The 21309-nt window shown below is 62.0% G+C and overlaps 3 protein-coding genes across 3 annotated transcripts; 1 reads left to right on the top strand and 2 right to left on the bottom strand.

The window, feature by feature from the left end:
• Window positions 1-428: 428 nt before the first annotated feature.
• On the top strand, window positions 429-14506 carry LONP1 (lon peptidase 1, mitochondrial). The gene is made up of 18 exons (XM_075545371.1): window positions 429-894; window positions 3588-3676; window positions 4066-4185; window positions 5987-6221; window positions 7026-7087; window positions 7229-7358; window positions 7526-7609; window positions 8360-8580; window positions 9720-9858; window positions 10327-10505; window positions 11660-11747; window positions 11901-12023; window positions 12116-12232; window positions 12608-12748; window positions 12846-13011; window positions 13115-13332; window positions 13403-13567; window positions 14217-14506. Exons 1-18 carry the CDS (start codon window positions 463-465, stop codon window positions 14391-14393), a joined length of 2886 nt encoding a protein of 961 aa, XP_075401486.1. The 5' UTR covers window positions 429-462; the 3' UTR covers window positions 14394-14506.
• Window positions 14507-14565: 59 nt separating this feature from the next.
• On the bottom strand, window positions 14566-16067 carry RPL36 (ribosomal protein L36). The gene is made up of 4 exons (XM_075545382.1): window positions 15989-16067; window positions 15724-15818; window positions 14798-14932; window positions 14566-14706 (listed from the first exon to the last, which is right to left on the bottom strand). The coding sequence occupies exons 2-4, from the start codon at window positions 15814-15816 to the stop codon at window positions 14617-14619; spliced, it is 318 nt and encodes a 105-aa protein (XP_075401497.1). The 5' UTR covers window positions 15817-15818; window positions 15989-16067; the 3' UTR covers window positions 14566-14616.
• Window positions 16068-17119: 1052 nt separating this feature from the next.
• Window positions 17120-19681, bottom strand: HSD11B1L (hydroxysteroid 11-beta dehydrogenase 1 like). Its single transcript, XM_075535650.1, is given in 7 exon segments — window positions 17120-17827; window positions 17896-18060; window positions 18180-18262; window positions 18376-18478; window positions 18672-18783; window positions 19331-19461; window positions 19528-19681. Coding segments are annotated over 7 exon segments (858 nt in total). The 5' UTR covers window positions 19601-19681; the 3' UTR covers window positions 17120-17636.
• Between the last annotated feature and the right edge of the window lie 1628 nt (window positions 19682-21309).

The raw sequence follows: 21309 nt of genomic DNA, 5'->3' as shown, positions 1-21309 counted from the left end.
GAAGCTGCCTTTGCAGCAACGATTCGCCTTCGAGGACCTGGCGAATGGCTACACCTTCCTTGTGGGGCGAAAGGAGCTTGAGGGCACTAGCTGGGTGACCAGAAGGGTCGACAGGGTCTGGGAACACTGAACATCACCGTCTCCACGCCGCTGAACACTATAACTTCCACCCTTCGCCCAAGCCCCGCCTCCCAGCCCCGCCCCGCCCCGCCTCCAAGCCCCGCCCCCGCAGCGTCCTGTCCGTGGACACGCCCCGCCGCCCAGCCCCGCCCATCCGCGCCCCCGCAGCGTCCTGTCCGTGGACACGCTCCACCTCTCAGCCCCGCCCCGCCTTCCAGCCCCGCCCCCGCAGCGTCCTGTCCGTGGACACGCCCCCTAGCGTACGCACCTGGCGTCACGTACGCCCCAAGCCCGGCTAGGGGAAGTGACGCGACTTCCCCGCGCCGTCAGGATGGCCGGGTTATGGCGGCGGGCACAGGCTACGTGCGACTGTGGGGCACCGCGCGGTATTGGGCACTGCGGCGGCCGTTCCTGGCCGCCGTAGGGAGACGAGCCCCGGCTGCAGCCGAAGCCTGGTTGTCCAGGGGCCGGCGGGCCTGTAACGACTCGCTGCCCTGGACACTGTGGGGTCGAGGCCCCGCGACCACTGGCCAGTGGCGGGGGCTTTGGGAGGCGAGCAACCGCGGTGGCAGCGGCGCCTTCTCGGGCAATGAGGACTCCCCGGAGGGCGGCGCAGAAGATGGGGCCGGGGGCACGGGGGGCAGTGCGGGCGGCGGGGAGAGCCCCGTCATCACCGCACTCACGCCCATGATGGTCCCGGACGTGTTCCCACACCTGCCGCTCATCGCCGTCACTCGCAACCCGGTGTTCCCGCGCTTTATCAAGATTATCGAGGTAATGAGCGCCCCAGCCTCGGCCTCACTATTCCCGGCTTAACGCAAGCAGCGGACAGAACCTAGGGGCCTTCAGGCGTCCTCACGCGTGGCCCTCAAGCACGAAATTTCCCCAAAGCTGGAGCTTGAATCCGCCCGCTCACCACTTATATAGTGACCTTGGGCCACATCCCTCCTCCTTTAGGATTCCTTCGGGTTTGTCCAATGAGAAGTATTGAACCTAATCAATGTAAGACTACTCACCCGGAATTCCCGACCTGGGCTGAGAGGCAGCCCCAGTAACATCACCCCCAGCGCATCTCCCCTGCCTCCTGGTGAATGTTTTGTAACAACTCCCCCCTTGTGGTTAAGGCCTCTTGGCAAGATACAGTCTAGGCATTGATGATACTGGCAGTGAACAAAACTCCAAAAACCATCCCCCACCGGTCGATGCCGACTCACAGCAACCTTATAGAACAGGGTAGACCTGCCCGCCTTTGGGTTTCCGAGACTGTTAACTCTTGATGGGAGTAGAAAGCCTTGTCTTTTGCAGTGAGCAGCCAAAGAGATAAACTTCATTCTAGTGGAATGAGAGAGGGGTCATGAACAAGAGTACTAGGGCGACGATCACGCATAGCTGGGTAGAGCTAGGCTGCAAACCACAGGGCCAGCAGTTCAAAGCCGCCAGCCACTCCTGCAGGAGAAAGACGAGGCTCTCTGTTCCCGTGGAGATCCACAGCCTCAGAATCTCCTATAGGGTCACGAGGAGTCGGAGCTGACTCGACGGCCGTGGGTTTTTGAGATGAGGAAGACTACTAGCAGGAGCTACTCTGAAAACTTGAGGAGTGGGTGGGTTGGGGGCAAATGATCCCTGAAGGATGTAGTCGTCGGCCACCGAGGGAGGACATGGCAATGGACAAGCCAAACGCAGTTCCTGGGCCTGGGAAGGGAGGAGACACACGACCATTCCAGACTTATGGGGAAGAACATCCAGGGTGATGTAATAGAAAGAAACACAGAGGCGGCCTAAGTTATGTTTTGAGTGGACAGGACCCAAATGAGTTTCCCATCTCCACCCCCTCTTCCTCTCTCTTGTCCCCTTCCCACCCCCCCCTTTTTTTTTAACTGATGGGAGTGGAAACAGTCCACAGAGGAGCAAGGTTATCCGATAACTTCATGAGCAAGGTCAGAAGCTACGTCAGCTTCTGCCCTCACCCTGGCCTATGCTCATTGAATGCCAAGGCCAGCACGGACAGCAGCCAATCCAAGGGGGAGGGGAGGGGAGGAAGAGGACCCTTCCCCTCCTCTCCTGCATTGCTGGTTAGCTGTGGATGAGCTGCTCTTTTGAGCCCCTTCCTTGATGTTAAATAGTGGTCCCTGGTGCCAGCTTTCCACCCCTGCCCACCGGTTTGTCGTGCTGTGGTGGCTGGTGCGTTGCTTCTGATGCATCAGTGAGCTCGGATAAGAACACTTGTGAGTGTGGCAGTGCCTGGTGCTGTTGTACATCGGGTCCCTGGGAGTTGGAACGGACTCGTCAGCACCTGGCAGCAACAGTGCCAGCCCCAGAGCCGGCTGGGAGTTCGGGGCCTGGCTCAAGCATCCCTCGCTCCGTAACCCTGGGCAGGCTGTTTTCCTCTGGATCTCCCTTTTCTCATGTGCATAGTGGACATAGTCATGTCCCCTGAGGAGCCCCTGTGGCCCCCTGGTTACGTACTCGGAACCTTAACCGACACATCAGTGGTTCCAGCCCACCTTTCCAGCAAGGAAACTCCCGGGTGGTCCTGCGAATCGGAGTGAGCTCAGCGGCACTGATGGCCTAGGGGAGGGAGGGCCCCGTGCTGAGGAGACTCGTGAAGCAGTTGTCATGGAGCTGCCTGATTGGAGGGCGATGAGGGGGCGGGGGAGCACCCTGTAGCAGTAGCATCCTCCGTGCTAGTGGGTGGAGCCTAGAGGGCAGCCCCGTGACAGGTTGCAGTGAGCAGGGCAGCCTCCTGATGACTGCCGGGGGACCGGTTCCCGGAAGAATGTCTGCTAAAGACTTTTTTCTTTCCTTTTCTCGGCCACTGAGTTAACCCTGGCTCCCAGCGAGCCCATGTGGTGGGTCAGAGCAGCCCCCCCACGCCACCCCCCTTTTTCAGGGGCTAGTTCTTTGGATGTTGGCTGCCAGGCCTTCCATGGCACCTCTGAGTGGACTTGAACTGCCAACCTCTGGGTTGATGGCAACTGCCTCCCCTCAGGACCCGGGTGTGCCCCCAGAAGTTCCCTACTGCTCCCTCTGCTTCTAGCTGTTTCCAGTCACCTCGGCCACCGTGGTGGCACAGCAGCCGTTCCTAAAAGGGCGCACTGCGGAGGGCAGACCGTCTACCTGCAGAGCTAGACCACCATGTGGTCTGAAGGCTTCGGGGCCCATTTTTGGTTCTCGGGTTTAAAGATGATCTTGGGGCAGCAGTTGGTGCGCTTCTTCCAGTCCCCAGGGTGGCTCTTTGTCTCTGGCCGGGGGGGGGTGGTGGTGGTGGTGTCCGGCTGAGGGATGCCACTAGTGTGTGTTCTCTCGCTGTCTCTCCCCTCCCTGGCCACTCTGCCTCTTTCTTTTGATCCTCTGGGGCCAGGCTGGGACAGGGAGCATGCCCCAGAGAAATGGCCAAATGGGTGAGTGCCGCCGTCCGAGGTTGGAGCCCCTGCCCGGCGGCTCACTCGGGGCCCTTGTCCTGCTAGGTTAAAAATACGAAGCTGGTTGAGCTGCTCAGGAGGAAAGTGCGTCTCGCCCAGCCCTATGCCGGCGTTTTTCTGAAGCGAGATGACAAGTGAGTGGCATTTTCCCGCACGCCGTGGCACCTGAGACCCCGCTCTGTGGCCCAGAAGAGACCAAGGGAATCCTGGCAGGGCTCAGGCCCAAAGCCTTGCAGGTCTTTTCCAAAGCCTGGCCCCGGAGCACAGGACGGGGCAGGGGTGGGGGTTTGGCCTGGAGGCCCCTTGTCAGCCGAGTGAGCCATCCCAATGGTACGGGTCCCAGTCCAGAAATGAGCCCAGGGGAATGTTCCAGCAGGTGCCGTGGTGGGAGTGAGCCTGTGCCCCGGCACCTCTGAACCCCAGACAGTCGCTCGCTCCTGGTGCTGGGTGGTGGCCCTGGGGGTGGCTCCTGTACCCCCTCGCCTTCCCCACAGCCTGAGGCCTCTCTGTGCCCCACTCACAGCAATGAGTCTGACGTGGTTGAGAGCCTGGACGAGATCTACCACACGGGGACATTTGTCCAGATCCACGAGATGCAGGACCTCGGGGACAAGCTGCGCATGATTGTCATGGGGCACAGGAGGTGCGGGGGCGCTGGTGGGAGGGGCGTGGGGGGGCCAGCCTTGGGTGCCTAGGGCCCAGCACTGATAGCCTTGTTGGGAATAACTGGCAGAGGGGGCCTGGGTGGGAGGAGGAGTCAGGCGTGCCCTAAACAGCGATGAAGGTGGGCAGAGCTGACCCCCTCTGGCTTTCTGTTACCACCAGGCAGGGCTGACATGCCTCTCTGCTGGATCCTCTGTTACCTATCTGCCCCCACAGAACCCCCAGGACTCGCAGTTGGGGGGGGGGGTACTCAGAAGTGAACAGATTAGTGCCAGCCAGCATGCAGTGAGGCTCACAGCAGCCCCTCTCCTTGGCCTGCGGGCCGGGCTCTCAGCCCCCGTGGGGCAGCCTGTCTGTCACTGTTGTGCAGTCCCACAGCCTTGGGCTTGTGGAGGAGCAGGTGCCTGCAGTCTGGGGAAGTCTCAGTGTCCCTCAGCCCTCAGGGAGCGGGAAGTCACGGTGCCCCCAGCCCTCAGGGAGCGGCACCCCGGCAGTGGCAGAGCTGTCATTAATGCTCACCCCAAGCGTGTGGAGCAGACACGCCCACGGGGTCTTCACAGCGAGCCCACTGAACGCCCGTCTTCAGCATCGCTTCTTGGTGGGTCCAAGCTGCCAACCGCTCAGTGAATCGCTTCGTGGTTTGTGCCTCCCTAGGCTCCCACTAATGAAGGCGCGTGTCTCCTGGGGCTTGTGGGCTCAGCCCCTTCCACCCTTGCTGCTCAGGCTGCACCGCGGGGCGGGAAGGGACAGTGGTCTGTGTCAGGAGGCCTCTGCCCGCCTGCCCTCCGAGATGGGAGAGGAAGGACAATGGGGGCGGTCACTGCGCCCTGGACACAAGCCTATGAGGTGCTGGCCAGAGTCCTGCTGGCTCCCCAGGCCTTGCCCACCTTGCCACCGGCTCAGCCCTCCCCGAGGCCCGCCCCCCAGCACCCTCACCTCCACTTGCACCCTTTAGGGTGGCCGGGTGTCTTTCGGCGGAGCCCTCTGTTCCTCTGGAAGGTGTCATCCTCACCCAAGTGGTGGAAGTTTGCCCAGCACTCTCCGCCTCACACATGCATAAGCTTGTGTGCCCCCACCCCCCAAGCGGGCAGACAGGAGGAGCTTGGCCTGGGCTGGGCCCTAGGAAGCTAAGTGCCTGGTGTGGCCTGTAGGGATGGGCTGCTAGCCAAGTGGTTGGTGGTTCAGTCCCACCTTCTGCTCTGAGGGAGAAAGACGAGGCAGACTGCTGCCCCCTTCAGGGTTCTCGGGCCGGGAAGCCCTCAGTCGGGTCGATGGGAGGCAGAGTTGCCTGGATGGCAGTGTTGGGGTGTTCGGTTTTATTCTTGTAGACAGAAAGTCTGAAGGGGCACCTCCACCGAGCTCTCTGTCCGGCGGCCTCCCGGCCTCCCTTGGTGTTCCTCCTGTGGCGCCTGCACGTCTCTGCACAGCTACGGGACACTGCTCCCTCTGCCTGACCTGCCCACACCAGGGCATCAGAAGTCAGAACCGGTTTGCCGGCGCCTGCTCACTCTAGTGCAGTGGTCATGAGGGTCGCTCCAGCCCTGATGTACGGGGCAGGCAGTCTCCGAGACAGGCTGGTGCTCAGTACAGGTAGTCCTGGGAGGCCCTGGGTGTTGCTCTGTGTCCTGCTGCTAGGCTGGCATGGCTGGCCACCAGGCTGTAGGAAGCAGGACGTGAGGAGTCTGGCTGGAGGACAAGGGCAGACTGAGGAGGGCACTGAACTTGAGGCCACCCTCCCCTTGGCCATGGCCCCAGCTTCCCGTCTGCCTTGCTGCTGGCAGGATTCACATCAGCCGGCCACTAGAGGTGGAGCCTGAGGAGCCGGAGGCCGAGAGCAAGCAGAAGGTGCGCCGGAAGTCCAAGCGGAACAAGAAGGAGGTGGAGGAGGAGCAGCTGGGCGGCAAGAGCCCGGTGGAGGTGGTGATGGAGCCCGGCCCCGGGGACCCTCGTGAGGTGCTCATGGTCGAGGTCGAGAACGTGGCCCATGAGGACTTCCAGGTCACGGAAGAAGTAAAGGTGAGGGGCCACGGGGTTTCCTGTCCAGTGGTTGCAGGGGCACCCATTGCAGGCATCACCAGTGCAGAGGAGGCCTGGGGCCCTGCTCACCACACGGCCTCAGTGGCCTCACAGAGGGGCCCTGGTCACAACATGGCTGCTGTGCCCTGCCACCTGCGGCCTTGCTGCGTGGAAGGGCTTTGAGGAATGGGTCAGAGAAGGAAAGCTGCTCCTGTGGAGGTCATAGTCGAACCCAGGGCTCCACCTGTCGTTTCTACCAGCGCTTCCAGCCAGGCCACCTGCCCTCTAGGAACAAGACAGCTGGCATGTGCACGGCAGCCAAGAAGGCCAACTGGCTGCACCCCTGTATTGAGAAGGCTCCTTATGTGGCCTCTGAATGCTGAGGGAAAGAGTGCTGGTTTTGATTGGTGATGTCTGCTGAGGTGCTGGACGAGGGCCTGGCTGCATGTGCCGTTGAAATCCATTGAAATCCAAACCTGTCATTGCGTGGATTCTAGCTCGCAGTGACCCAGTGGGACAGACTAGGGTTCAGGCTTTCTGCCTGGAGCAGCTGGTGGGCGCGCCCTGCTCTCCCTTGCCCTGTCGTAGGGTGCTTCAACCTTCCACCACTGCAGCCAGGGCTCCTGCGAGGGCGCTAGCGACTTCTTACACCACACACGCCTTCCGCAAGGTTGGGAGGCAGGCAGGTTTTCATGTGTCCTCTTCTTGGCTGATGAACATGAGGCCCAGGTGGCCTGGTGGCTGGGGCACTGGGGGGGCGGCAGGTAGGAGGGACCCCAAAGGTCTTTCTGGCCCTGTTTGCAGGCCCTGACCGCAGAGATCGTGAAGACCATCCGTGACATCATTGCCCTAAACCCTCTCTACAGGTGCGTGTCCATGGGCCTCCTCCCTGCGAGGCGGGCAGTGTCCCGCTGCTGTGCCTGGGGTGGGCAGGTCTCACGAAGCAGCGGTGGGCGGGATAGGCTGGCTGGGCGGAGGAGCTGCTCTGAGCGGCAGTCCACCCCCAGGGAGTCGGTGCTGCAGATGATGCAGGCAGGCCAGCGAGTGGTGGACAACCCCATCTACCTGAGCGACATGGGCGCCGCGCTGACAGGGGCCGAGTCCCACGAGCTGCAGGACGTCCTGGAGGAGACTAACGTGAGTGTGTGCATAGCCTTGTGCCCCTCGGGCCTCCCCTGCCTGCCTCAGGGCTGCTGTGACCAACGGCCTTGACCACGGAGCGTTGTTCCCTGTGTGCAGAGGGGCCGTGGGTCGGGCAAGCAGCTTCCCCACCGTGACCACCCTCTCACGCCTCTCCTCGGCAGATCCCCAAGCGCCTGTACAAAGCCCTGTCCCTCCTCAAGAAGGAGTTTGAGCTGAGCAAGCTGCAGCAGCGCTTGGGCCGGGAGGTAAGCTTCCATCTGCCAGGCCGCCTCGAGTCGCTGGACTGCGAGGGTGGTGCTGAGAGACCAGCACAGCAAGCCCAAGTCCTCTGCACGGCACGGCTGAAGGCTTCTGGCCTCACATAGACCGGAGGGTGGTGGGGGTGGGGTGTGTGTGTGTGTGTGTGTGCGCGTGCGTGCGCGGGGGTGGTTGTGGGCAAGTCTCTGCCGCCCTAGACCTGGCGCCTTCTAGGCACGTAGAACCAACCCACCCGGGAAATGCTGACGGGCTGGTTCCCCGCTCGCCTGCAGGGCCTACCATGGTCCCTTGTGGGCAAATCTTGGACCAGCTGTATTTCAGGTCACCCTGGAGGGCCCGGGGTCACTTGAACAGTGCTTAGAACTGACTTGGGGGCTGTGAGAGGCCCTGGTTCAGTTCTGGTCAGCACCTTTCACAGCCCCTCACGTGTGCCCTGGAGGCTGGCATGTGCCTAGGACATGGAGCAGGTGTTGGTGAGCTCCCGGGCTCAGGAGACGCAGAGGGGCCACGTGAACCCCGGCTCACTGCAGTCTAACCGACAGGCATGGGGGTGCCTCCAGGCGGGGCAGCGGCAGGGGACGGGGGACAGCAGTGATCAGTGCCCACGCCTCTGCTTTGGGTTGAGACTGGAGGGTTGGGGTGTGGGGCGGTCTCCTCCCCACACGCCCACAAGGCAGCAGGGAGTGTGACTGGGCCCGTGGCCTGCGCGCTCCGTTCCTGACAGCGCCCGCCCGCAGGTGGAGGAGAAGATCAAGCAGACGCACCGCAAGTACCTCCTGCAGGAGCAGCTGAAGATCATCAAGAAGGAGCTGGGCCTGGAGAAGGAGGACAAGGACGCCATCGAGGAGAAGTTCCGCGAGCGCCTCAAGGAGCTCGTGGTCCCCAAGCACGTCATGGACGTGGTGGACGAGGAGCTCAGCAAGCTGGGCCTGCTGGACAACCACTCGTCCGAGTTCAAGTGAGTGCCCGCCCAGCTGGCGTGTGTCCCAGCGGAGCGCCATGGGCAGCTTCAGGGGCACGCTGTCCCTCCCACAGTCTGTGGTCGTGGTTCGGTGCTGTGGAGTCGGTGTCGACCCATAGGCACCCTGTGTGCAAGAGAACAAAACGCCGCCCGGGCCTGCCCCGCCCCCACTGTGTCAGACCTCCTCCTCTCGCTGCCCCTCTACTCGACCAAACAGGAGGGCCTTCTCCAGGCACCGTGTCTCCTGACACAGTCTCCCCATCCTCGTCCTCGCTTCCGAGCAAGGAGCACCTGGCTGCACTTCTTCCTCTTCTGGCCGTCCAGGGGCCTCCGGGGCTTGTCGCCGGCCCCGAAATCCAAGTGCTTTGGTTCTTGTCCATCTGCCCTCTTCACACCCATTCCATGTGTGCATGAAGTGACTGCAAGTACCAGGCCTTGGGCTAGGTGAAAACCTTAGTTTTCGAATCGACACCGTGCTCTTCAGCACTGTGGGGCTTGTGCAGCAGATCCCCGGGCAGTCCTTCGTGTGCTTTCTTGACTGCGGCCTCCACCGGTGGCCATTGTGGACCCTTGAGCAATGAGCCCGTCCACAGCTGCAGTCTCTGCCCCGCCTGTGGTGGTGCTGGCTCTGTGTCCCCTGTGAGGGCTGCAGTCTACGGCCCTCACCAGCAGCTGCGGCAAGTCCTCTTGGCTTTCGCCAGGAAGGACGGTCATTTGAACACGCCGGCTCGTCATTCACGCCGCTCTTCAATCCCTAGCTTGCTTTCCTATTCAGATAAGCCAGCTTCTGGGATTGTTAGGGACATACAGAAGTTAAGGGTTGACAGTACATAAATGGAGGACAGTTCCATCAGATTACAAAGATGGAGGACAGCCACACACTATTGGGACTCATGGGCCCACCAGGCGGACACATCGCCACCCTACAAACCTGTTTTAAATTGATAACTTAACCATCGTTGTCCCACCCATTGCTCCGAGGCTTGCCACTCGCGGGAGCCCAGGGGCCGTGCTCCCGTGTCCTGGGCAGCAGTGGGGTGGACCTAAGGGGGGAGGAGGGACCTGGTCATCAGACAGCGTGTGCATACCCTTCCCGGGGGGGCTCTGCTCACAGGCCCCTGTTGGTTCTGTGACAGTGTCACCCGCAACTACCTGGACTGGCTGACCTCCATCCCATGGGGCAAGTACAGCAAGGAGAACCTGGACCTGGTGCGGGCCCAGGCGGTGCTGGAGGAGGACCACTACGGCATGGAGGACGTGAAGAAGCGCGTCCTGGTGAGCACGTGTGCACCCGTGTGTGCAGGGCCCGGGGATTTACCTCATGTGGGGACATGTCAGGGCTGATGCCCCACACCTGGAGCCCAGGCTGTCCCGCGTGGTGTTGCGGGGCTGGGGGCTTGGGTTGTAGGACCCTAAGTAGAGGGGGGTAGTGCAGCGAGAGCAGGGGTCCTTGGTGTACCTGGGTCCCCCTGCTGGCTGTCTGATGGTAGAGGAGCAGAAAGCAAGCCCAGAGGTGCCACTGGGGGTGGGGGGGATGGACATTGTCATCTGTGGGCTTTACCTGTCCTTGGCCACAGGCTGTCCCTCCTCTGAGAGCTGACCATTCTTGTCAACCCCTCTGGGAGGGGCCCGGTCCCTGTAAGGGACCATGGAAAAGCAGCGCTGTGTGGGGCAGCAAGCCCCCCTGCAGAAAGCACTTCTCTTGGGTCCCCACCCGCCCCTGAGCCCAGCCTTTGCCCACAGGAGTTCATCGCTGTTAGCCAGCTCCGAGGCTCCACCCAGGGCAAGATCCTCTGCTTCTACGGCCCCCCCGGCGTGGGCAAGACCAGCATTGCCCGCTCGATCGCCCGGGCCCTGAACCGAGAGTACTTCCGCTTCAGCGTGGGGGGCATGACCGACGTGGCTGAGATCAAGGGGCACAGGTAGAACTGCCCTCCCAGGCGCATCTGCCCGTGAGGCTCCCGGGGCCCAGTCCAGCTAGTTCTCCTGGCTCTCCTCACATGACCTGCTCCACTCACCTGGACGGACAAAGTCTAGGTGTCGGGTGCATTCCAGGCCTGGCTGGGTCCAAGCACTCGGACCTTATAGGCAGAAGTCTGCACCACGCCACAGGCTCTCCGTTGGTGGCTTTTAGCACCCGCTGTGAGAGGCTGTGGGGACCATGTCTGGTCTCCCTCCCTGCCCTCCAGTCCGTGCTCCGTCCCTGTGACAGTAGTAGGAGGCCCGGCTTTCCCCCGAGGAACTAGTGACCCTGCAGGTAGCAACTCGGCGCGTAGCCACTTTGCCACTCAAAGCGGTTTGGGGGGAGGGGACTCCCAAGTCCACCTCTGCCTAGAGGTCATAGGCTCCCAGACTCAATCCCACTCTCTTGGGAAGGCAACTTCCTCAGCGGCCCCGGCAATGAAGACTTGGACTGTCGCCCGCCCTGGAGGAGAGCGTGCAGTGCCTGCTCTGGCAGACTCCCTGCACCCTGTCAGCGCCGCCAGGGGCCAGTCTCCCTACTCAGCACCAGTGCTGTGGGTGACAGCCAGGAGACACGCCCTCCCCTCCCACGGCGCTCTGCACTCCGCTCTGCTGGGGCGATGCTGTGGCAGCCTCAGACAGCGCTCAGTGACAGTTTCTTAGGAGGCTCAACAGGTCACAAATTATTCGGAGACCATTCCTTTGTCCGCCAAGTCTCTTCTCAGCCATGCCAGCAGCTGTGGCTCGGCCCCAGTCTCCCAGCTGCACAATCACTGGGCCCGTTGGCACTGCCACTCTGCTCTGCCTCGTGGTCTCTGCCACGTCAGCCAGACGTGGCAGAGACTGCTTAAAGTGAAACTTTAAGCAGTTTCACTTCCCCACAATCCTCCAGCGGGGCAGCCAGGCCAGATGAACCAGACTCCAGGGAACCCGTTCTGGGAGGGAACCGGAGACCCAGCCCTGGCCCAGGCCCCATCCTTCCAGCGACACAGATCCATGCACTGCCCTTCTCTGAGCCACACGAGGCTCCTGAGGATGTCTCCACGTCCAGGCCACCCTGGGCAAGTAGCTGCCCACGTGCCCTGGTACTGAGCCTGTTGTGCCCTCCCTGCAGGCGCACGTATGTGGGGGCCATGCCAGGAAAGATCATTCAGTGCTTGAAGAAGACCAAGACAGAGAACCCCCTGATCCTCATCGACGAGGTGTGGCTCAGCCCAGTGGGGGGGAGGGGGGTGGGGACTCCAGCCCCAGTGGGGCCCAGACATCCCAGGGGCCCCCTGCATTCCCTCATGCTGTCCAAGCCCACAGCTGCAGGGCCTGCTCCTGTCAGCTGCCAACTGCCCTCTGCCACTCAGGTGGACAAGATCGGCCGGGGGTACCAGGGTGACCCCTCATCAGCCCTGCTCGAGCTGCTGGACCCAGAGCAGAATGCTAACTTCCTGGACCACTACCTGGATGTGCCCGTGGACTTGTCCAAGGTGTGAGGCCCGAGGGGCAGTCCGGGTGCTGACGTTGGCCAGGCGGGGGCGTCAGTGTCGGTCGGCAGTCCTCAGCAGCTGGGCTCCCACAGGTGCTGTTCATCTGCACGGCCAATGTCACAGAGACCATCCCCGAGCCTCTGCGGGACCGCATGGAGATGATCAATGTGTCCGGCTATGTGGCACAGGAGAAGCTGGCCATTGCTGAGGTGAGGCGCCTGGTGCCCACCTGGCCAGGCCTTGTGTGCCCCCAGCGCCGGCAAGGGGTGCAGCCCTGGGGCAGAGCGGCCCAACTTCAGGAGGGTTTACTGCTATAAACCTGGGGGTGCTTGGGGCCTGTGGGATTCCAGAGCATGGCCAACTCAGCGCTGTTTGCTGGCCTGGGAGCCCCGCCCCATCCACGTGGCACTGCCCCCATGCCTGGGTCCCAGGACTTCTGAAGAGCCCAAGGTTGGGGAGGCCCTGGCTCAGTAGAGACCTGGGAACATGGAGCTGGGTGGGCTGCAGACCCTGAGCCCTGCCCGGATGGTTCTGCTGGGTGTGGCCACGGCCTGCCCTCCCAGTGCTGACTGCTCTCCCCACAGCGGTACCTGGTGCCCCAGGCTCGGGCGCTGTGCGGCCTGGACGAGAGCAAAGCCAAGCTGTCGTCCGACGTGCTGACGCTGCTCATCAAGCAGTACTGCCGCGAGAGCGGTGTCCGCAACCTGCAGAAGCAGGTGGAGAAGGTGAGCCCGTTGTCTGCCCTCCTCCCCCGCTCCCCCCACTCCCGTCTCCTTTGCGCCCCTGCCATGCCACACTTTGCTTGCCCCCCCCCCCCCCCAGGTGTTGCGTAAGTCCGCCTACAAGATCGTCAGTGGTGAGGCTGAGGCGGTGGAGGTGACGCCCACCAACCTGCAGGACTTCGTGGGGAAGCCGGTGTTCACGGTGGAGCGCATGTATGACGTGACGCCCCCCGGTGTGGTCATGGGGCTGGCCTGGACCGCCATGGGTGAGCAGTCCGCGAGCAGGAGCCGGCACAGGCCTGTGCTGCCGGGTCCCCACCCCCGAGGTGACAGGGGCCACGCACTCACGAGCTCCGTCCCGGCCCCCAGGAGGCTCTACACTGTTTGTTGAGACATCCCTGAGGCGGCCACTGGACAAGGACAGCAAGGGGGACAAGGACGGATCCCTGGAGGTGACTGGCCAACTGGGGGAGGTGATGAAAGAGAGTGCACGGATCGCCTACACCTTCGCCAGGGCCTTCCTGATGCAGCGAGACCCCGCCAACCACTACCTGGTCACGTCGCACATCCACCTGCATGTGCCTGAGGTCCGTGCCCTCCCTACCTCCCCCCCACCAGTTCCCAGCCGCCCCTGCTCACTGTCCACTCCTCCCCCAGGGCGCCACCCCCAAGGACGGCCCGAGTGCAGGCTGCACCATTGTCACGGCGCTGCTTTCCCTCGCCATGGACCAGCCTGTGCGACAGAACCTGGCCATGACTGGCGAGGTCTCCCTGACAGGCAAGATCCTGCCCGTTGGGGGCATCAAAGAGAAGACCATTGCAGTGAGTCTGCCCCCCAGCCCAGCCCAAGGGCATGTCTCAGATGCCTCGGAGATCTGACTGCCCCTCCACAGTGGGACTCTGGAGAATGTTCTAGAGCAGTTCTCAACCTGTGGGTTGAGACCCCTTTGGGAGCCAAACCACCCTTTCACAGGAGTCCCCTGATTCTTAACAGTACAAAATTGCAGCTATGAAGTAGCAACAAAAGTGACTTTATGGTTTGGGGGTCACAGTATTAGGAAGGTTAACCATCCCTGGGGGAGTCCCTTTGATCACCTGGAAAGCGAGGCAGGGTCTCCAAGGGTGGGACCTGTGTGGACCGTGAAGCAGGCCTGGCCCTGGCTGACTGCACAAAGCCTCCACTCCACCCTCCAGTCACTGCCCCCCCCCCCATGGTGGCGACAGCTCAGAGGGCAAGTGCTGGGCTGTGGGTGGTGAGTGGGCTCTGGACGGGCACTGAGGCATCCTGGGGACAGGGCTGGCCTGGTACAGGAGCTGACTAGCTGAGGCCTCCAATTCCACTGACATCAGTCTGGGTGTGTTTCCAAGCTGGGGGAGAGGGGAGGCCTGTCTTGGCCACTGGGGGAGAGGGGAGGCCTGTCTTGGCCACTGGGCTCCCAGGACCTGCCCCACGGCTTTGTCCCCTCCGCAGGCCAAGCGGGCTGGTGTGACATGCATGGTGCTGCCAGCCGAGAACAGGAAGGACTTCCATGACCTGGCAGCCTTCATCCGCGAGGGCCTGGAGGTGCACTTTGCAGAGCACTACTGCGAGGTCTTCGCCATTGCCTTCCCGGGCGAGGAGGCACAGGCCCTGGCTGTGGAGCGGTGACTGCTGCCTGGACACCTCAGCCAGGACAGATGCGGGGCGGGGCTCCCCTATGGCTTAATCATGGAGTAGTGTACAAGGAATTATTTAATTATGATTAAAATCCATTTTCAGTACTGCCTGCCTGTCTCTGTCCGCCACACCCTTCCAGTGACAATACACCAAACCACACCACCAGCTTCTGGAAAGACTTTATTTTGGGGGTGGGGAGAGGGGGGCACGGCACTCAGTCCTTCTTGGCAGCGGCCTTCCTCATGGCGGCCAGCACGTTGCTCAGCTCCTCTCTCTTCCTCTTGGCCCGGATATGTGTGCCCACCTGGGAACACAGCGGCTGGTGAGCTCAGCTCCTCCCCCCACAGTGGGCCTGGTTGGCACCCCAGCCCCCCAGCAGAGGGACAGCCACCTACCCGCTTCTTGATGAACTTCAGTGCCCGCTTGTCCTTGGAGACCTTGAGCAGCTCCATGGCCCTTCGCTCGTAGGGTGCGAAGCCGCACACCTCCCGGATCATGTCCCGCACGAACTTGGTGTGCTTGGTGAGGCGCTGGACAGGGAGGGAGGCAGGGACCATCAGGACAGGGGTCCCCTGCTCTCCTGGCCAAACACCTCATTGCATCTCCCTGACCCCCCTGTGGTGTGTGCCTCAGTCTCCCCAAATGAGCACCCGGGCATCCTGGGAGGTGACGGCTGAGGGTTACCAGGGAAGAACACCGGTCTAGCCTCTCCCCAGGATCAATCCCAACCCCTGCCTGCACACAGGGCAGCCTGTAACTTTGAACCGTCGACCTTGTGGTTCTCAAGAGCCCAGGGCAGAATCCACGGTGCCCCTTCTCCACAAACACGACTCAGAATTAACCCTTGCACAGCCCCCACCCGGCGCCAGCTGTAGCTGGCTGCTTCTGCAGCCCCATCCACTGTTTGGTGAGCGGAGCACCCCCCCAAGATGAGCTCCAAAGGCCTGCGCGCGGGCTGGATTACCACAAGGCTCCTGGTGCGCCCAGCAGACGCGGCACCCCGCCTCCACCCTGTCCCTCAGGCCGGGACACCCCCCTTCCACTGGGCACAGGCCAGCACCGCCTTAGACCGTACTCCTGACACTGGCGCTCCAGGCCCAGTTTAGTTCCGATGCCCACACCAACTTGTAGACCCTGGCACGTCGAAGCCCACTGGATGTCACGCCACGCGTGCCGCCCACGCGCCTGCCTCGCTCCCCGGGGTGACGCTCGAGGCTTGCTGTTGCGACGCGCCTGGCAGTCCCCCCTTCCTCAGCTCGGGGCCCCCACATGGGTCCTCACGCTGCCCTCTACGACGCCCCGACCTGGACCCGACACTCACCCCGCGGCGGCGGCTGTGCCTCGGCTTGCTCACGTTCTTGGTCACCTTGTGGCCCTTGTCGAGGCCCACGGCCATAGGGTAGCGCACAGCCATGGCTGGGGCAGAAATGGGGAGACGAACTGAGTGCCCGACCAGTCTCGGCCGCCCGGAACCCCGCGCCACTGCTCTCTCGAGCTGCTTAGCTGCACCCTGCCGCACCCCACTCCGCGCTGCAGCTCCTAAGGGCCCGATGGCAGCGGATTCCGTCCGCAAAGAACTCGCTTACCTGCGACTCTTCGATGGGTGCCGCGGCGGAAGGAAGGGGCCGCGCGGAACTCTGGGATATCTACTCTCGGCCAGACAGGCCTCAGAGGTGGGAAGTGAGCGCACGCCCCCTGGCGGCCGGAGGACTGCGGCAGCTTTCATGAAGACGCGCGGTTGCGCTCGGAATGCGCGCGTTTCCAGGAAGCTGGCGGTGGTGGTTATCTGAAGTCCAGTGGGTTCCAGCGCTTAGCGACCCGAACCACCACCGTCCGGCGCTGCACGAGCCTCACAACTGCTCTTATATTCGAGCCCTTGTTGCAGCCACTGCGCCAATCCATCTTGTCGAAGGTCTTCCACTTTCTCGATGCCCCTCCACTTTATCAAGAATGATGAGGTCCTCCTGGGACTGGTCCCACATGTCCCACAGGGATCACATGCTTAAACACTTGTGACACACTCGGGCTCACACACATTCTCACACCCAAACATACAATGTCACAAGCCCACCCGACCTAGCCGACTCCCACTTCACAATGTGTCCTCACCAAAGGGCTTACGTCCATCCCAGCCTCACTGCTGCCCTCTCAGGCTGACACTCAAGGTGAGTGGGATGGCCACACAATCATTCACAACCACAATCACAATGCACCTCAAATATAGTCAGACTCAGGTGTAATCCCCCCCATTCCTGCGCAGTCACACGGAGTCATTTATAATCAGTCACATATACAGTCATAATGCACGCTCCCCCGTCATACCCATAGTCACAGTCACATACAGCCACACGCTTAGGTCATGCTCACAGTCCCTACCCTCCTACCCACATTGTCAGTGAGCCACACCCCCTCACGCAACGTACACTCCTGTCGCAGAAGTCTCACATCCTCACCCTTGTCAGGTACACAGCCTGCACCCAACTTTATACATTCTTGTTTTCATGCACACACACACACACACACACACGGTATCACTGGAGCCCCAACACCCTCACACTCTCTTCCTCTCACACACCATCACACGTAGGGTAGCGTTTCATCTTTTGTGTATGGGGGGCCCCCTCCAGGGTACCTCCACCAACTACACCCTCCACGCCAACAAAGTGGACGCACGGAATGAACTGGAACAACAGATAGGATAAAGACAAGAGCATTTTTATTAGGGAACAGGAAGTTGGGTCCAGTTGGGTCCAGACCCCACCCCCACCCGAAAACCGACTTTCCTGTCTCCTGCGCCTACACCGGCACCTGGGGGTGGGGTGGGGCTGAGACATGCCGCGTAGGGGCAGTTTAGAGGCGATCTAAGAGTACAGATCCGGGATGGGGCAGTTCGGGCTCGGGCTGGAAGGATGGGCAGTGCGCTCTGACCTGAGTGTTGAGCACAATGAGTCGCCCCTCTGGGCCTCAGTCTCCTCTGCAAACGGAACCGGCCATCCTCAAAGGGGGGGGACACAACAGGAAGGCTCTCCAGGCCCCTGAGAAGCCGAGCATGCGGCTGGGGTGTGCGGCCAGAGCTCTCCAGCTGCCGTGACCGACGCCAATGCTGGGAGGTCCGCTTAGCGGTCCATTTCTGTCTGGCCAGCCCCTCAAAGGTGTCGCCATGTGGTCCTTATCCCAGCATGGCTTAGCAATGCGCGCCCCTACTCCCGCTGGGGCAGTTGCCACACCGGGAGCTCAGGCAGCAGCTGCGGCCGTGATGTCGAGGTCCCTGCGGATGAACCAGGCCCGAGGGCGGGGCAGCCAGGCCCGGAGTCGGCACAGCAGGTGGACGCGTCTCGGGTAGCAGACGCCAGAGGCGCGCGTGGCGCCGTCACGGACCACGGCCGCCTGGGGACCCGGGGCCGCCCTGGCCCTCGTGATGCCCCCGGAGGACGGGAAGGTGAGGTGGGGATTGCAGTCCCCAGGTCCACGACCCCCGCCGCTGGGCCTCACCTAACTCCCTCGGTGGCCGAGGCGCGATCCCGGAGGCCCAGGACGCACCGGGTAACGGCCACGTTAACGTCCTGCGCGTCCAGCTCCCGCCGCAGGGAGCTGTAGAAGGCGGCCAGCACGAGCTTGGCCGCTGAGTAGGGGTCGGAGAAGGAGGCGGGTACGCGGCCTAGGGAGGCGGAGGGGCGGGGCTGGCGGGGCTCCCGGTCAGCTGAGCCCGCGGAAGGCGTCGCCCCCGCCCCAACCAGACTCCCCCTCCCGGCAAGAGCTGGGGCCTGGAGCACGCACCGAGCAGCGAGGTCACCACCACCAGGGCGCCCTGGCTGTCCGTCAGGCTCGGCAGCGCCTAGGAAGTCAGCTGCACGTGGAGACGGGGCGTGGCCAAGACGAACAGGAGGGCGGGGCCTGCACCGGAAGGGGAGGAGCCACTGGCTCGAGAAGGGCGTGGCGTGGGGGAAGTGTGGGACGGGTCGGGGCCGCAATGGGGACCAGCACCTGCATGAGCCAGCGAGTCCCCTGGGCACTGTGGGTCCGCGTGCTGGCCGGGGTGGCGCCCATGTGGTTCAGCACGAGGTAGTCCAGCCCGCCTGCTGCGGAGAGGCCAGTCAGCCAGGGCCAGCTCCGAGGCCCCGCCCCTTGGATCCAATGAGCTCCACCCCTTCCGGAGTCCCACCCCCTGGATCCAACTAGGCCCCGCCCCTAGCGACACCCCAGCCCCTGAAGTGCGCCCTCCCTCACTACAACACCCACCACCACCCCGGCTCCTGCCCCGCCCCTCACCCAGCATCTTCAGCGCAAACTGCACCACCCGCTCGGGGGCCTCCGGGGAGGCCATGTCCGCGGCGATGTAGAAGACCGTGGGGGCGCCCAGCTTCCGGCAGTTCCCTACCACCTGGGGGGTGCCAAAGCTGCCCTTGGGCCCCTCCACCTCAGCCGGCCTCTCTCCACCTACCGGCCTCGTTGGGCCGCTAGACTGAAGGTCCCTCCTACTCTGAGCCTCCAGGTGCAGGCTACACTGGGTCCTCCCACGGGGTCGTCGGAATCTAGCGGCCTCCGGGCCAGAACGCCCTGCGGCCTTTTTGTTTGGTCAATCGCCAACATTCAAAGGGCCGGGCATTTCGCATGTCCCTCCGGAATGGGAAGCAGTCCGTTTCCCTTGGGAGAATGACTGCTAACAAGCGGTGGCCCACCTGTCTTTGGATTTGTATGAACCCAGCATCTCCCATTTACAGCTTTACCGGCACTGCCTTGCAGAAATCAACACATCCTCAGGCGCAACCCACGGAGAAGGTACTTTTATTGTGCTCTTTTGACAAATCAAGAAACAGAGAGGTTGACCGACTTGCCAAGGTCACACAGCAAACCTGGATGGGTTCAGGCATATTGCAGTCCAGGGTCCCTTGGTACCCGCCCCCACACTGACCATGGGGGCAGCTCACCTTCTGGACAAGGGCTTTGGTGTGGCCGGTGAACACCAGGTGGGAGCCCAGGCAGGCGTACTGGTAAGCCAGCTCCTCCCCGATGCCAGCACTGGCCCGTGTCAGCAGCACGCGGGCTCCCTGGAGGCTGGCTAGCAGTGGGCAGAGATGGTCAGCCTTCAGAAGGCCCCATTCCTTCCCTGGCCCTGGGTGCTCACCTGGTTCAAAGTTGTCATCCCAGTAGCAGGTGAAAAACAGGACCCCAAGTCCCGTGAGGAACAAGGCCTTCATGACCTTCGCTGGACTGCAGTGACAGAGTGGTCTGAGCCACGCCCACTCCCCTGGGCTGCACTTTGGTTCAAGGGACTTTTGGAGACCTGTCCCTTCTCCGCCTGGTCTTCCACTGCAGCATAGCTTGAACCAGCCTGCTCCTGGCCCCCATCCTTCTTGTTCCCTTCACCCAGCAACCAAACCACACCTCCCCACCTGCTGGAAATCCACCCTGCTCCTTAAGATAAAGTCCAACTGACTTCATTAGCCAAAAAGGGCCTACAGGGGCCAGCTCCTCCCACCCTCTTGCTTCTCATCAGCCCTGTCAGCCCTTCCCACACTGAGAAGGCAACACGCTGCTGCAGGAGCTTAGCAGTGGTAGGTCCCTCAGCCTGGAATGCAAATGACTTGCTCCTTCAATTATTTTCAAGGGGGCTGCTGCCTTCTCTAAGAGGACACTTGGTGGCATCATGGTTATGGGCTTGCTAACTGCAAGGTTAACAGTTCAAAGCCAGCAGTTGCTCCCAGGGAGGACGAAGAGGGTGACTGCTCTGTAATGATTTACAGCCTCTGAAACCCTATATAGGGGTGCTCTGAGTCTGAATCCCCTTCATTGGCAGTGGATTTCAAAAAGGAGCCCTGAGGTCACTGTGAGAGAAAGGTAGGACTGTTTATCTCAAGGTCAGTGGTTCAAATCCACCAGCCAGCTCTTTTTGAGAAAGACGAAGCTGTACTACAAGGTCAGCAGTTCAAGATCAACAGCCACTCTGAGAGAGAAAGATGAGACTCTATTCCTGCAAAAAGTAACAGGGGAAGATCTACTCTACCCTGGAGGGTCACTCTGAGTCCATGGCAGTGAGTTTGGATTTTTGGTGTTCAGGGGTACCCTTTCTAAAGCTCCTCTTTGCCCACCTCTCTTTGCTATCATGAACGAGCACTTTGAGCTCAACACTGGCCATTGGCTGGATAATTTGGTACACTGTCCAGAGCAACCTGTAGGTGCCCCTCCTGCTCCAAACCGTCCCAGGACTCCCTGACCGCCCTGGGATGAGGCCAGGCACCTCACCTCAGCATACCAAGCCCAGTGAGTCTGGCCACCTGTCCAACCTCTTGGCCAGTCACTGTTCTCAGAATCTTTCAGCTCTGACAAGTATCCTGCTGTTCACAGGATCCGTTCTCAACTGGGGACGCATGTCTCGCTTCCAGGCAAAGGCCTGAAGCCCTTGTCAGCTGCCCCTACCCTGCCCTGCCCTGACCACAGGAATCCCATGGGGGGCGGGGGCCAGAGGGGGAGTGGATGGAAGAACTTAAGAAAGAAATCCCTAAAGGGGCTGCCGGATACTCGCAGAATGCACCACGGGGTCCCGCACTTCGCCGGGCCTCAGTTTCCCTTCTGACCCACGGGATCTCACCCTCAGCTGTGTACTCACCCACGTGGACCTCAGTCGTCCCCACCGTCCTGCACGGCGGCTCGGGTCCCAGCCTGGGAGACACAAGCAGGACCCGCCAACCTCCCTTTCGGACCACGCCCACTTCTGTAGGGCCAGCGTCATGTGACCTCAAGCCCACCCTCCGCTCCTCTCTTCCTCCCTTCGCAGGAAAGGGGCGCAAACCTTGGGGGCGGTAGTGGGGGTGGGGGTGTAAGAAGCCCAGCACCTGGCGTTGCCGGGCAACAGCCTCCCACCTGGCTCACGCCCCCTCCGGTCTGCGGTCCTGGCCCCGCCCACAGG

The sequence above is a fragment of the Tenrec ecaudatus genome, chromosome 1, assembly GCF_050624435.1.
Source record: "Tenrec ecaudatus isolate mTenEca1 chromosome 1, mTenEca1.hap1, whole genome shotgun sequence".
Taxonomy (NCBI): domain Eukaryota; kingdom Metazoa; phylum Chordata; class Mammalia; order Afrosoricida; family Tenrecidae; genus Tenrec; species Tenrec ecaudatus.
The sequence above is the reverse complement of the archived record's forward strand: the minus strand, read 5'-3'. Positions and strand labels throughout refer to the sequence as shown.